At 40.1% G+C, this 16073-nt stretch overlaps 1 protein-coding gene and 1 long non-coding RNA gene across 3 annotated transcripts in view; one reads left to right on the top strand and one right to left on the bottom strand.

Moving 5' to 3' along the window:
• The window catches only part of LOC118009974, a 25892-nt gene that overhangs the window by 8141 nt on the left and 1678 nt on the right, over positions 1 to 16073 (bottom strand). Inside the window, exon 2 of the long non-coding RNA XR_004679064.1 lies at positions 7486 to 7544. This is a non-coding gene — a long non-coding RNA (uncharacterized LOC118009974). The remainder of the gene's footprint in view (positions 1 to 7485; positions 7545 to 16073) is intronic.
• Positions 4317 to 16073, top strand: part of PLPBP (pyridoxal phosphate binding protein) — an 18081-nt gene continuing 6324 nt past the window's right edge. For both annotated transcript variants that reach the window (XM_035004055.1, XM_035004054.1), the window contains exons 1-4: positions 4317 to 4479; positions 6653 to 6760; positions 6839 to 6874; positions 7500 to 7575. In XM_035004055.1, coding sequence (XP_034859946.1) covers positions 4381 to 4479; positions 6653 to 6760; positions 6839 to 6874; positions 7500 to 7575 — 319 coding nt within the window. In that variant the 5' untranslated portion in view covers positions 4317 to 4380. The remainder of the gene's footprint in view (positions 4480 to 6652; positions 6761 to 6838; positions 6875 to 7499; positions 7576 to 16073) is intronic.

Genomic DNA, 16073 nt, shown 5'->3' with positions numbered 1-16073 from the left:
TGTCTGCCTTCGGCTCAGGTCATGATCCCGGAGTCCTGGGATCGGGATTGGGATCAAGTCCTGGGATCGAGCCCCTATTGGGCCCAGCTCCCTGCTTAGCAGAGATTCTGCTTCTCCCTCTCCCTCTGCTCCCCAGCCCCCTGCTCGTGTGCGCTCTTGCTCTCGCTCTCTCTCTCAAACTCTTACAAAAAAATTAAAAATAAAGCCCATGGGTTGACCCCATAAAAGGCAGAAAGGAAATTTAACGATTTCACTTTATAAAAGTTGCATAAGGGTTGGCTAGGTATTCTCTAGCTCCTTTGAGACCAATGAAGAGGAAGTTAGCTTGCAGAATATTTTAGAAGATTTCACTTAAGATTGGCTAAAATTTGAAATCAGAAGAAGTAGTTGCGTGCAAATAGAAAATAAATCCAGGGATTAATATAAATAACATTTTCTTCTCCGATGGTCTTCAGAAATTGGGGAGAGTCTATGCTGTTTGGGATGGTTTAAATGTCATTCTATATAAAAGATCAAATGATCTCTAAAGGTCCTCCCCAGGTCTGTGGTTCTAGAATCTATATTCACATTTCAAAAGCCAAATGTGACCATATGGGTGCTGAGGGATTGTTGCAGTGGCTTCTCCACCTCAATTCATTTAAACTGGGACATGGGCATTATTTCTCCATTTCTCTTTAGAGCCAAGTAACCAGGCAACTGTAATTTTCTATTATTTTATCTTTTTTTATCCCCCAAAAGAATCACAGTAAGCCCAGAAGGAAACCGTTTTAAAATCCATGAATGTTTTTCTCATAATTAAGGGCCTCAGACGAGAGAGGTGAATGTTTTAAATGCTTGATGGCATTTATGGTGAATAAGTATACTACATTTTTATAAAATTATTTATAAAATCTGTTCCTCTGGGTATTTGGCTTTTTAATCTTTCTCACTTCCTCGTTGTCCTTGTAAACTGTTGGAGCAATTTGAAGACAGTTACGGGTGATGACGTGATTGTGGACCTCCATTTTTTAAGGATTAGGGAAGAATGAAGTGTTAAATTAGATGGTTGATGTCTGAGGAAGTGGAAGAGAAGAAACTAAAAAAGAAAATAAGGAAAAAAAGTGGACTAAAATTCATTCAAAAAGCATAGCTGAGAAGTAGACATTGGAAAATGTGAAATGATGAGACTGGGGTCACCTTGATCTTTACTTCGATTTTCATAAGGTTATAGAATGTTAGAGGTGAAAAGCATCTTAGAAATGAATCCACAGGGCGCCTGGGTGGCTCAGTTGGTTAAGCGACTGCCTTCGGCTCAGGCATGATCCTGGAGTCCCTGGATCGAGTCCCGCATCGGGCTCCCTGCTCGGCAGGGAGTCTGCTTCTCCCTCTGACCCTCCCGACCCTCCCTCCTCTCATGTGCTCTCTCTCTCAGTCTCTCTCTCTCAAATAAACAAATAAAATCTTTAAAAAAAAAAAAAAAAAGAATCCACAGTAAAGCCTGTCTTACTCATCCTGGTCTACCCCCAAGTTATCATTACAGAGAAATGCCCCTATATATGTTGACTGAATAGATAAGCAGGGTGGAGAAACTAACATTTATTGAACATTTGCACTTGCTGTGGGGGAGCACTCTGCTAAGTGTCTTACACATGTTATCTTGATCCCCACTGCACCTCGGAAGGAGATACTGACTCCTAAATAAAAAATTGAGAACTTCAGTAACTTATCCAAGATCACAGTTTAGTGAGGAAACCAAGATTCAATGTGTGGCAGTCCTATGCCACCACTACCCAATCTTGGCACCACTGTCCTTATTAACTTGAAATCTTAAGTCACTCTTCTGATGCCTTTTTGGCATCAATATGGGGAATGGGAGTGGGGGAGGTTGGCCTTAAAATTCAAAGAGGGGCGCCTGGGTGGCTCAGATGGTTAAGCATCTGCCTTCGGCTCAGGTCATGATCCCTGGGTCCTGGAATCGAGCCCCGCATCGGGCTCCCTGCTCAGCGGGGAGCCTGCTTCTCCCCCTCCCTCTGCTTCTCCCCCTGCTCATGTTCTCTCTCTATCTCTGTGTCTTGAATGAATAAATAAAAAAATATTTAAAAAAAAATTCAAAGAAGACATCTGACCTATTAAATGAAATATATTAAATGAAGACTCTTGCTAGTTGTCATAGTAACCTATCCCCTGGATTCTGTGTACATCCTTTAGATCTGATGAGGTATTTATGGTTTTTAAAATGTTTTCCAGGGGCACCTGTGCAGCTCAGTTAAGCATCCGACTCTTGATTTTGGCTCAGGTCATGATCTGAGGGTTGTGGGACGGAGCCCTGAGTCAGGCTGTGTGCTGGGCATGGAGCCTGCTTAAGATTCTCTCTCTCCCTTTGCCCCTCTCTGCTTGTGTGCTCTCTTTCTCTAAAAAAGAAAATAAATGTGTTCGAAGTAGCCTATCACTTTATTATGTCATGTTCACCCAATCCTTCTCTATTACATCTCTTTACCGCGGTCCTGGTCGCTGTGATCCCCTTTGTTCCTCCCACCACTGACTGCTACCTCCCACCACTGACTGCTACCTTTCAACTCGCTATCTCTACAGCAAATTATTCACACCATGAAAGCCTGTTCTAATCATTTGTTGTTATCATTTTGTCAGGAGTAAAAATTATCAAGTCCAGAGCCATTTTATTTCAAGACAATTACTACTAATGTCTTTGGCAACCCTAATTTACAGATAACCCAGTTACCTGTACCTGGTAAAGAGAAACTTCCCAAAAAGTAGTCCTTGATGGCAAGCACCCTAGGTTCTGTTCAAAAGTGATTTTCCCAGAGCACAACATATGAAATTTCATCATTCTTGGGGTCTGGGAAGATGGTGAGAGAAGAAAGAATATTGCCCTTTATTTCCTGAAGATTCGAAGTAAGCCAAGTGGCCCCAAGACAACCTGAGGAACAAACTTTAGCCTTTTCTCCAACATAATAGCATCCCACTTCATTAAGTTGAAATGCTTGAGAATCTTTAAACGGTACAAAAGCGCTTTCCTTAACACAATTGATCTCTTTCTACCTACCCACAGCACCTACTATTTCACCATCTGACTATCAAACCTTGTATTTTACTGTATTAGTAAAATTTATTGTTTGGCTCCTCCTTATGTTTATGACCCTCATGTGGCCCAGAGCTGGACACATAGGACGCTCAAGAATTGGACTGAATGTGTGCCGAGGTCATGCTAGACGTCTAAAGCTGCCTGTGGCTACTAACCTCCTGAAATATGGATAGCCCGAATTGAGGCATGCTGTAAATCAAAACTACACAGCGAGTTTTGTAAGTTAAGCACAATAAAACAGAAAATCTCGTGGCGCCTGGCTGACTCAATGGGTAGAGCATGCGATATTTGATCTTTGGGTTGTTGAATTCAAGCCGCGCTTGGGTGTAGAGATTACTTAAAAATAAAATCTTAAAAAAAAAAATCTCAGGGGCGCCTGGGTGGCTCAGTCGGTTAAGCGTCTGCGCTCGGCTCAGGTCATGATCCCAGGGTCCTGGGATCGAGTCCCGCATCAGGCTCCCTGCTCAGCGGGAAGCCTGCTTCTCCTCTGCCTGCCTCTCTGCCTACTTGTGCTCTTTCTCTGCCAAATTAAGAAAAAAAAAAATCTCATTACGTTTTCCTATTGGTTGCATAGTGAAACTTTACTTTGGAGATACTGGGTTAAATGTATTCATTAAAATGTTTTACTTTTTATGCGCCAATTGGAAATTCTTTAATTCCTTGTGTGGATCGCATATTTCGATTGGACAGCACTGGTTTCAAGGATGACAAGAATAACCGTACATTTGAATCAGGTCGTGTTCTTTAGAAACAGTTTTCTTTTATATCTCTGAACGGTTCCTCACAAGACTCATCTGAGACACTAAAAGCCATGTCTCCCGCTCCAGCAGCTTCAGGTCCTGGTCCCCACGCAGCTCTTTGAACGCCATGGACGGGCAGATCTGTGGGGCATTTGGAAAAGGACAAGGACCCAGGAACAGGCCCTCTTTTTTTTTTTTTTTTCGTCAGAAAGCTCCCACAAGGTCGGGGGCGGCGGCTCAGGCAGCTGGACGTGGAAGGCTCGCCAGGGCGGGGGCGGGGGGCACCGGAACCACTCCAGAGGCGGCCTCCACAGCCCAGCGCCCCGTCCAGAGGCCGGCCAGCATGTCCCCAGCAAGGCCCCGGGCGCCCTCCCCAAGATGGCCGCCGCGGCGGGGCGGGGCCGCCCGCCCCCGCCCGCCCCCGCCCCAGTGTCGATTGGATGAGACGATTCGGTGGTGAGCGGCGATTGGGCCACACGAGACGCGAGCTGGGCGGGACCGGAAAGTGGTCTCAGCCTGGGGGTGCGAGGGGTCTGGGCTCGGCGTTGGTCCCTGGGGATGTGGAGAGCAGGCAGCATGTCGGCGGAGCTGGGAGTCGGGTTCGCACTGCGGGCAGTGAACGAGCGCGTGCAGCAGGCGGTGGCACGGCGGCCGCGGGTGAGGAAGGAGACAGCGTGGGGACGGTGGGCCGCTGCTTTGAGGAGGGGACACCTGCGTGGGAATGGGTCGTCATGGTGACGCAGAGGGGGTCTCCCGGCGGCGAGCCGTCCTGCCGCCTTGGCGTCGGCGCGGGTTGCAGAGCGCCCACAAGGCTAGCGAAGGGTTTCCTCCGTGACCTCGGGACGAGTCTGCCAGGTTTTCTGGAGGTTGGTTCAGTTGGAGCAGAAGGTGTCCACCACCCGAGAAAATGACCATTCCCCCGACATCGCGGCCATTGCCCACCCCGCCTTGTGTAGGGGTCGAAAGCCTTAGCGGACGGGAGAGCGCCAGTCCTGTGCCCAGACGCTGCAAGACGTCTACTACAGGAGCACCCAAAAGAGGCCAGGTCTCCTGAGATCACCACTCGTAGGTGAAAGAGAAGGTGGATTGGCCCGACTCTACTGGGACGTTTGGGGCAGGAGGGAGCTGACATCCAATCCCAAGCAGTTTAAAGGGAGACTTTTTTCCCCCTTATATTCTGTCTCTTTTTGGAATTTAATTAGATCAAGGGTCGATATTTGCTTCCCTCCTTGTAAGTTTAAGCTGAATGGTGTGGAATGAGACACAACTGAACAGAAAGGTCAAAGTTTCTCTGATCAAGCATTTATGGTGTCAGAATTCAGAATGCTGTCCTGGAGACAGAAGACCTAGATTAGTATAGTCTTTTCTTGGCTACTAAATAGATGTTACCTTAAACTAAGTCACTTAACTACTCTGGCCCTGAGTTTCCTCATCTGCCATAGGCAATGGAATAAGCTCTGATTGCTTTAAGCTCACTGCTGGCATTGATGTTCTATGATTCTCAGTGATTCTCCCTAATAAATGTCACTCCGGGAGGTTCTCGCAGCATAACTTCTCAGGCAGATGGGCTGCCTGTTCACTTTTCTCTCTAGAAATTATCAATTCATCATAATAACCATAGGAGCTATGACATAGTCTCATAAAAGGCTGGTAATGCATCCCTCAGAAGGAAGAGGAAACTTCTTGCTAATAGATCTGAGTCTTCAGGGCCTTTGAAAATACAGTGAGTCTCTAAAATTAGCCATCACAATCATATTAGAAAAAAGCATTCACGGTTTCTTCCATGTCATGTTCAGAGACATGAGGTTATGCCTGTTTTAAGCCTGTTCAGTTATGGGTCTTTCTAAGCAGCAAAGTAATTCACATGAATGGAGGATCCGCTGTGCCTGACATGACGTGTCCCTCATTCATTTCTACTGAATCACTGAGTGTATCATTGCTGCCCTCAGAAAAATGAGTCTCTGCTTGGTTTTACACACAGACAATAAAAGAGATCTTTGAAAAAAAAGAAAATACAGTGATTCTGTAAAAATTGCAGAGGGTGATGGAGTATATGAAAACTGAGATATATGAGGATAGATGGATCTCTTGTTGCCTCTGTATAGATTTGGTTGCAGTAGAATGCAGGGAAGCTCTGCTTTTTATGTGATGGCCGTAACAGGGGGGTCATATGGGCCTAATCCTGAGTCCAGAGTTTTTGGTGTCCCTACCTCTGTTCTGCTACTGGTTCTTGATAGATTGCACAGTAAATTACAAAGCTACCCCACACAGGCCACTTTGGAAAGTGGGGGGCAATGTTAATGAATATACCAGGCCCAGAATGAGTTTCCAAAACTTAACTTGGAGTTTAAGAAGCCAGCAGTGGCATCCCTTCTAGTCAGAGGGTAATGCCGTCCCTTAATGAAGTGATTCTTAAACCTCCAACCTTGGTAGACAAGAGCATCATCTGGAGAGTTTGTTTAAATAGCAGATTCTCAGACTCCAGCTCCAGAGATTCAGATTCAGTAGGTCTGGAGTGGTACCCAGATGATGTTGATGCACTTGGTCAAAGACCACATTTTGAGGAAATACTGCTTTTACTTACCTTCCCAGTTCTTCTGAGAGAGACTAGATGTTAAAGTAGCTAACAATCTAGATTTGGATGCACTACATTTGAAAGACATTGGATCAACATTATTTGATGCTGGTCTCCCTCCAGTATTGGAATAATGGAGCTTACCCGATGTCAAGTTAAGACCTATGCCGATTGATTCTATGGGATCCATCTTACAGAACTTATTGGGATAATATTCCTAAACATTCACTCATTTGGCTCTTTCCCTCTTGGCAGGATCTCCCAGCCATCCAGCCCCGGCTAGTAGCTGTCAGCAAAACCAAACCTGCAGACATGGTGATTGAAGCCTACAGTCATGGCCAGCGTACTTTCGGGGAGAACTACGTAAGAGTCCTTTTCCAGTCTGCCTTTGGAAGAGTCGTGATTGCCAGGCTTCTGACTCATTCTGTTTTTATCCTTTAGGTTCAAGAACTGCTAGAAAAAGCTTCAAATCCTAAAGTAAGTGGATACCTCAATCCTTCAGTTTGTATCTAATCTTGGCCCTTCAGTTGAAAGACCCATTTTGGTGGTTGAGTTTTACAGGAGGGTCAACTGGTGGTAGAAATGTCTACATTCACCTTGAGCTCCAAATACTTCTCAGCTAGATTTTCTTTCTTTATTAACACTAGGACTATAGTTTTCTCCTTTGCATCTTTTTGGATGTGGTGATTTAGGAGCTTGCTATAATCCTGGGTCCTTTTGAGATTTGAAAGCTTTAATCAGTTCATCCTTTTTTTTTTTTTTTTTTTTTTTAAGTAGGCTCCACACCCAGTGTGTGGCTTGAACTCACCACCCTGATCAAGAATCATGTGCTCTACCGACTGAACCAGCCAGGTGCTCCATAATCAGTTCATTTTTCATGGATGATATGTAAAAGATAGAGGGAGCTGATGGGAACAAGGAAGAGAAACAGAGTAGAAGCCTTAGGTTTTTCTATAAGTATCCTTAGGAGCCTGCCTGGCTGAAGATGGTGATAGTGGTTTGTTGCATAGACATGAAAAGACAGAAGGGAGTGTGTAAGGTATTTGAGCCAGCAAGGCCTTCATAAATTCTAAGTCAAACATGGTTACCTTTTTCTCTTCAGATTCTGTCTTCATGTCCTGAGATCAAATGGCACTTCATTGGCCACCTACAGAAACAAAATGTCAACAAATTGATGGGTAAGATAAAATTCTAAATATGAAGACAAAATCTCTATCATTATGTTACTTACACTACTTTCTGTGGAAAAGGGAACAGCTTTTAGAATAGTCCTAATTCACCATTTGTGTTTTGGAGTTTTGTGGGAAAAAAAAATCTTAATTCTTAGTATAAGGAAAAAGCCTCATACCAAGAACAGAATGAATTCACCATTGACTGGGTTGTTTATACTTGGAAACCTACCCTACTTGGAAGTGTTAGGTATCATTTGGTGGTCTTTCAAATAAAATATAAGGAATTATAGCCCATAAAATTTTTTACTTGACAAGGGAGATATTTTTGTCCTTTTCCCTTTAAATGTAAGGCTATAGGGGTGCTTAGGTGGCTCAGTCGGTTAAGCGTCTGCCTTGAGCTCAGGTCGTGATCCCCAGGGTCCTGGGATCGAGCCCCACATCAGGCTCCTTACTCAGTGGGGAACCTGCTTCTCCCTCTCCCTCTGCCTGCCACTCCCCCTGTTTGTGCTCTCTCTCTGTCAAAAAAATGAATGAAATCTTAAAAAAAAAAGCTATAGTAAATAAAATATAATAATATACAATAAAACACAGTACATAATAATAAAATATAATATACAGTGAAATACAGTGAAGTACAGTAAAGTAAATTAAGAATTAACTACAGAAGGATTTAACCATATGCTAATGACATGTGGAGATCTGTTTGAGGAACTGAATACTTATTTCTCTCAATGTGTCAAAATTAAAATAACCTTTATTTTTTTAGGCAGCTTTATTGAAGTATAATTGACCTACAGTAAATTGTATATATTTAAAGTGCACAATTTGATTAGTTTTAACATATGATTGTACCTGTGAAACCATTACAGCAGTCAAGATAGTAAACACATCCATCACCCCAAAAAGTTTCCTCATGCCCTTTGTAACCCCTTCTTCCCGCTTCTTCCCCCAATCCCTCCTTCAGCACTACTTTTTTTTTTTTTTTAAGATTTTGTTATTTATTTATTTATTTATTTAGAGAGAGCGAGCATGAGCCGAGAGGAGGGGCAGAGGGAGAAGCAGAGTCCCCGCTGAGCAGGGAGCCCGATGCGGGGCTCGATGCCAGGACCCTGGGATCATGACTTGAGCCAAAGGCAGACGTTTAACCAACTGAGCCACCCAGGTGCCCCCCTCTTTCAGCACTACTTACCTGCTTTCTGTCACTGTAGATTAATTTACCTTGTTAAGAGTTTTATATAAATGGAATCATAAATAGAATGTACTTTTTTTGGTCTGACTTTTTCCACTCAGCGTAATTATTTTAAGGTTAATCATGTTGATTTGTGTAGCAGTAGTTCACTCCTTTTAGTTTAACCATTCACCTATTGATGGCCATTTGGGTTTCTTCTAATTTCGGTCTATGACAAATAAAATTATTATAGAGGTAAGGGGGAAAAATTGTTGTGAACATCTTCGTAAGAATGTTTTCTTTAAGATTTTTATTTGAAAGAAAAAGAGCATGTGAGCGGTGGGGGTTGGGGGGAGGGACAAGCAGACTCCACACTGAGCCTGATGTGGGGCTCGATCTCACGACCCTGAGATCATGACCTGAGCCGAAATCAAGAGGCAGACGCTTAACAGACTGAACCACCCAGGCACCCCTGGACTTTTTCTTCTTGGAATAAATACCTGGGAGTAGAATGGCTGAATCACATGATAAATATATGTTTAACTTTTTTTTTAATTCTGGTAAAATACACATAACATAAAATTTATCATCTTAACTATTTTTAAGTATACAGTTCAATGGCATCAAGTACATTTACATTGTTTGCAACCGTCACTACTATCTATCCTCTAAAATTCTTTTCCTCTCTCAGAACTGAAACCCTCTACCCATCATGTATGTTTAACTTTTGAAGAAACTGCCAAGCTGTCTTCCAAAGTGGTTGTGCCGTTGTACATTCGCACCAGCAGTGGTTCAAGTTCCTCCACATCCTTGCCCACACTTAACATAGTCAGTCTTTTAATTTTAGCCATTTTAGTAGGTATGTGGTGGTGTCCTCGCATTTCCCTAATGGCTAATGATATGGAACACCTTTTCACATGTTTGTATCCATGTATCTTCTTTGGTGAAGTGTCTTTCAAAATCTTTTACCTGTTTTCTAATTGGATTTTTCTACTTTTCAGACAGGAGAATTCTTTATATATTCTAGATAATAGTCCTTTATCAGATACATGCTTTGCAAATTTTTTCTCCCACTCTATTGCTTGTTTTTTCATTCTCTTAACAGCGTCTTTTAAAGAACAGAAGTTTTTAATTTGATGAAGTCCATTTTATCAATTTATATTTTCATAGACTGTGCTTTAGGTGTTGTGTCTAAAAAATATTTCCCTATGGTTCGAATCATACAGATTTTCTCCTAGCAGTTTTATACTGTTCAGTCTTAAGCATCATTATTCACTTTAAGTTAATTATTGTAAATGGTGCAAGGTATGATTCCAAGATAGGGGTTTTTTTGCATATAAATATCTAATCGTTCCAACACTACTTGTTGGAAAGTCTGTCCTTTCTCCATTTCATTCCTTTGCACCTTTATCAAAAATCAGCTATCCATGGGTTTATTTCTAGACCATTTACTCTGTTCCACTGATCTACTTACCTACTTTTACACTGATAGCATGCTACTTTGATTTACTGGAGCTTTATAATAATTCTTTTTTTAAAGATTTTATTTATTGGGACTCCTGGGTGGCTCAGTCATTAAGCGTCTGCCTTCGGCTCAGGTCGTGATCCCACGGTCCTGGGATCGAGCCCTACATCGGGCTCCCTGCTCAGCGGGAAGCCTGCTTCTCCCTCTCCCTCTCCCCCTGCTTGTGTTCCCTCTCTCTGGGGGATGTGGGGCTCAATCCCAGGACCTTGTGATCATGACCTGAGCCGAAGGCAGACGCTTAACAACTGAGCCACCCAGGTGCCCTGCTTTATAATAATTCTTGAAATTGAGTATTGTTAGTCCCCAACCTTGTTCTTCTTTTTCAAAGTCATTTTGGCTATTCTAGATCCTTTGCATTTCCATATAAACCAATTTGTCAGTTTCTACCAAAATAAAACAAAACAAACATCCTGCCAGGTATTTGATTAGGATTATATTGAATCTCTAGATCAGTTTAGAGAACATTGACATAGTAAAAATACTGAGTCTCCCAACACATTAATGGGGGTATAGCTCAGTATTTATTTAGGTCTTCTTTAACTTCTCTCAGTAATATTTTGTAGTTTTCATTGTGCAGGATTTCCTCATCTTTTGTCTGATTTATATCTAAGTTTTTCTTATATTTTGATGCTGTCTGTTGATACTGTTATTGATGCTGTTACTTCAATTTCTGATTGTTTTTTGCTAATATATAATACAATTGATTTTGTATATTCATTTTCTATCCTGCAACTTTATTAAACTCATGCTAGTAGTTCTACTTATTCTAGTAGTTTCTTAGTAGTTTTTTAAGTTCTACTTACTCTAGTGGGGGTTTGGGGGGGGTTTTTTGTTTTGTTTTGTTTTTGCAGATTCCATATAATTTTCTAGGTAGACAATTATGTTACCTATAACAAAGACAATTGCCAATCTGGATGCCTTTTATTTCTTTTTCTTGCCTTATTATACTAGCTAATACTATTATACTAGCTAATACCTCCAATACAGTATTGAATAGAAATGCTACAAGTGTACATGCATGTTTTTCTTGATGTTTTTTATCAGAAGGAGGAATTATTCTTCTAATCCTAGTTTGCTGAGAGGCTTTATCAAGAATCAGTGTTAGATTTTGTCAAATGCCTTATTGCATCCATTGAAATGATCCTACGGGTTTTTCTTTTTCAGTTTATTAACATGTTGAATTATATTTATTGATGTTAAACCACCCCTATATTCTTAGGAATAAGCTCACTTGGTCAGGCAATATTATCCTTTTACTGTAATGTTGCATTTGATTTGTTAAGTTTTGCTTAGAATGTTTGCACCTACATTCATAAGAGACATGGGCTGTTGTTTTCTTGTAATATCTTTTTTTAGGTTTGATAAGAGAATAATGTTGGCCTCATAGAATGAACTGGAAAGTATTTCCACCTCTTCAGTCTTGAATGAAAGAGTTTGTGTGGAATTGGTATGGTCCCTTCCTTAACTGCTTGGTAGAATTCACCAGTGATGCCTGGAGTTTCTTTGTTTTAGTTTCAATTTTGTTAATAGACTATTCACATAATCTGTTTTTTCTTAGGTGAGCTTTGTTACTTTATGTTTTTTGAGGAGTTTGCCCATTTCATCTAAAGTAATAAATTTATGAGCATTAAGTTGTTTGTAATATCTCTTTATTATCCTTTTAATATCTGTAGAATCTGTAGTGATGTCAACTCATTCCTGATGTTGGTAATTTGTGTCTTCTCTTTTTTTTCCTAATCCATCTGGCTGGAGGTTTATCAAGTTTATCAATCTCCTCAGAGAACTACTTTTAGTTTCATTAATTTTTCTCTGCTGTTCTATTAGTATAATATGTTATATAAACAAAAATAATGATGTATTGTGGAATTTATAACATGAAAAAGTAAAGTGCATTGAAACAGTAACATACAAAAAGGAAAGTAAGAAACAGAAGTACACTATTATTAGGTTCTTAAACTTTATATGAAGTGGTATGACACCATTTTAAGGTAGACTGTGTACAAGTTCAACTTTAAAAGCAACCAATAAGGGTGCCTGACTGGCTCAGTTGGTAGAGCATTGCAACTTGATCTCAGGGTCATGAGTTCAAGCCCCACATTGGGCATAAAGCTTACTTTAAAAAATAAAATAAAGCAACCAATAAAATAACACAATAGAGAGTTATAGCTAATAAGTCAGCAAAGGAGATAAAGTGGTGTAATAAAAAATATGTGAAATGGTATCTCATTGTGGTTTGATTTGCATTTCCCTAATGACAAATGAAGTTGAGCATTTTTTCATGTGTTTATTGGCCATTTGTACATCTTCTTTGGAGAAATGTCTGTTCAAATCCTTTGTGTGTTTTTTAATTGGGTCTTTTTATTATTGAGTTGTACAAGTTCTTTATATATCCTATGTACCAGTCCTTTATGCTATATATGATTTGCAAATATTTTCTCCCATTCGATGGGTTGTCTTTTCATTTTCTTTATGGTATCATTTGTAGCCCAGAAATCTTTCTTTTTAGTGTACAATAGTTTATCTCTTTTTTCTTTTGTGGCATGTGCTTTTGGTACTGTAACTAAGAAATCCAAGGTCACAAAGAATTTTTTTTTTTTTTTTTAAGTAATCTCTGTGCCCAGTGTGGGGCTTGAACTCACAACCCTCAGATCGAGAGTAGCCAGCCAGATGCCCCCAAGGTCACAAAGATTTACTCCTGTTTTCTTCTAAGAGTTTTATAGTGTTAACTCTCACCTTTGGGTCTTTTTGAGTTAATTTTTATGTACAGCCTAAGGAAGAGGGAGATGTAACTTCATTCTTTTCCATTGAACTTTTTTGCACCTTCACCTTTATTTTTGAGAGGTAATTTTGCAGACTATAGAACTGTAGCTTGACAGTTTTTTCGTTCAGTACTTTAAAGATGTTGCTCCACTGTCTTTACTTACATTGTTTCCAATGAGAAATATAATGTCATCCTTATCTTTGTTCCTCTGTGTGTAACATGGTTTTTTTTTCCTTTAACTACTTTTAAGATTTTCTCATTATCACTGGCTTTGAGCAATTTGATTATGATATGCCTTGGTGTAATTTTTTTTTTTTTTTCCACATTTCTTGTGCTTGGGGTTCATTGAGCTTCTTGGATCTGGGGTTCTAATCAAGTTTAGAAATTTTTCAACTATTGTTTCTCCACATATATTTTCTGCCTCCCCCTTTCTCTTCTCCTTTGGGGACTCCAGTTACCTATCAGTCTGCTTGAGGTGATTCCACAGCCCACTGATGCTCTTTTAATTTTTGTGATTTTTTTTTTCCCCCTCTGTGTTTCATTTTAGATCATTTCTTCAAGGTAACTAAGCCTTTCTTTAGCATTGTCTAACTTGCCATTAATTCCGTCAGTGGATTTTTCATCTCCTACATGGTAGTTTTCACGCTAGAAGTTTAATTTGAGTCTTTTTTTGTATCTTCCATGGCTCTCTGTATTTTTTATATATGGCACATGGTTATAGAAACTGTTTTAATGTGCTATCTACTGATTCTATCATCTTTGACAGTCTGGAGCAGTTTCAACAGATTGATTTAACCCCTCATTATGTATTATATTTCCTGCTTCTTTGAGTGTCTGATTTTTTTTTTTTTTTTTTTGGACAGCCAAACATTGTGAATTTTCTTGTTGGGAGCTGGTCGTTTTTGTATTCTTATAAATATTTTTGAGCTTTGTTTAGAACACAGTTAAGTTACTTGAGAACAGTTTGATCTTTTTAGGTCTTGCTTTTAAGATTAGTTGGTGTGACTGGAGCAGAGCTCAGTCTAGGACTAATTATTCCCCATTACTCCATGTACTCTATACCCAGTGCCCCATGAATCCTGAGCCTGTCTGGTGAGAATAGGCACTATTCCATGCCTATTTCTAATTTCTTCTAATCCTTTCAAACAGTTCTGCCCTCAGCCAGGGCTGATTTCCTCACATGCACATGCTGATCTGTACCCAGCTGAGTTCTGGAAGGGAGCCCTTCACAACTCACCAGTGATCTCTCTGTGTGCAGCTCTGTCCTCTCCCAAACTCTGCCCTGTGCACTCTAGCTACTTAGTCTTTCCAGATTCTCAGTTCATGTCCTCAACTTGGGTCCACACTCTGCCCGTGTTCCCCCTTCCTGTGCCACATTCTAGAAACTCTCCAGGCAACAAGCTGGGGCAGTTGTAGGGCTCACTTCATTCGTTTCTCATCCCTCAGAGATCACTATCTTTCATTGCATGATACCCAGTTCTTGTAAACCATTGTCTTATATACTTTGTCCATTTGGACGTTCAGGTGGGAGGGTGAATCTGACCCCTGTATTTCATCTTGTCGGAAAGCAGAAGTCTATTATATTATTTTTAAAAGCTATTTCATATTAGGTGTGGGGGAAGTAGGGAGCCTATTTATACTTAATAAGTGGCAGCAAGACAATCAGCTTTTTATTGGAGAAATAATTAAATTAGATTCCCTTCCTCACAGTGTAAATAAATTCCAGCAAGACTAAAGAATCTTAACTTGAAAATCAAAACTATGAAGTATTAGAAGAAAAATAGGAAAATATTTTTATTTTTTCAGGCTGGTGAAAGGCCTTTCTAAATAAAACATAAAGTTTGGAAGCCATAAAAGAAACAATTAGCACATTTGCTTACATAAAAATTAAAGCTTTCTATATGTCAAAGCAAAAGGGAAACACAGATTGGTAGTAAAATAATATTTTTTAAAAGGGGAAGAGATTAATGTCCATAATGTATAAAGAACCATATGTATATTTGTTAATGCATAAGAAAAAACATAGGGAAAAACTAAGAACAGGCCATTTATAAGGATAAAATACACAAAAGACCAGTAATCAAATGAAAAATGCTTACCCTCAATAAGAGAAATGCAAAATACAATAATAAATTCTACTTTTCACTGATCAGGTTTGCAAAAAATAAAAAGTCTGCTAATATCCAGTGTTTTGAGAGCATGAATAAATGAGCATTCCGCATTTTGCCAGGAAGATTCTAAAATGGTAGGGCTTTTTTGGATTTCTAGTATCTAACACAGTTTTAATTGTACTTCCTCCTTAACTAGTAATTTCAGTTCTTAGAACTCATGTATCCTATAGCAACTTGTATATGTGCCCAAAGATCTGTTTCAAAGCTTTGGTTTTGTAGTAAAAAAGAAACAATGTCTATTAATAAGAACAATGTTAAGTAAATTGTGATCATCTGCTCTGTGGAATATTGCAGTTGTTAAAAGTACCAGTAGATTTATGGTACTAATGTAAAAAAAATCATGTAACTGGAAAAAAAAATCATGCTAACTGGAAGCAAGCAACCCATAAAACATTTACTATGATCCAGGGCCGCCTGTCTGGCTCAGTCAGTGGAGTGTGTGAATCTTGATCCCAGGGTTATAAGTTATAAGTTCAAGTCCCACAATGGGTGTAGAGATTACTTAAAAATAAAATCTTTAGGGAAAAGAAAAAACCAGTATGATCCAATCTGTATGTTATTTCAAAAAATAATAGGAAATTATACATCTGGGGGGGGTGTGATTGGATGGAAATACACTAAAATAGATGTGGAAGAATCCTCAGCCCAGTGGTAATAGTGGTAGTTTCTAGGATGAGAGGCTTTGAGTTTTTTTTGTTGTTGTTGTTGTTTTTAAAGATTTTATTTATTTATTTGACAGAGAGAGAGAGAGCACAAGTAGGCAGAGAGGCAGGCAGAGGGAGAGGGAAAAGCAGGCTCTCCAAGGAGCAGGGAGCCCGACGTGGGGCTCGATCCCAGGACTCTGGGATCATGACCTGAGCCGAAGGCAGCCGCTTAACC

Source organism: Mirounga leonina, unplaced genomic scaffold (assembly GCF_011800145.1).
Source record: "Mirounga leonina isolate KUSES-001 unplaced genomic scaffold, KU_Mleo_1.0 Mir_128, whole genome shotgun sequence".
In the NCBI taxonomy this organism is placed as follows: Eukaryota; Metazoa; Chordata; class Mammalia; order Carnivora; family Phocidae; genus Mirounga; species Mirounga leonina.
The sequence above is the reverse complement of the archived record's forward strand: the minus strand, read 5'-3'. Positions and strand labels throughout refer to the sequence as shown.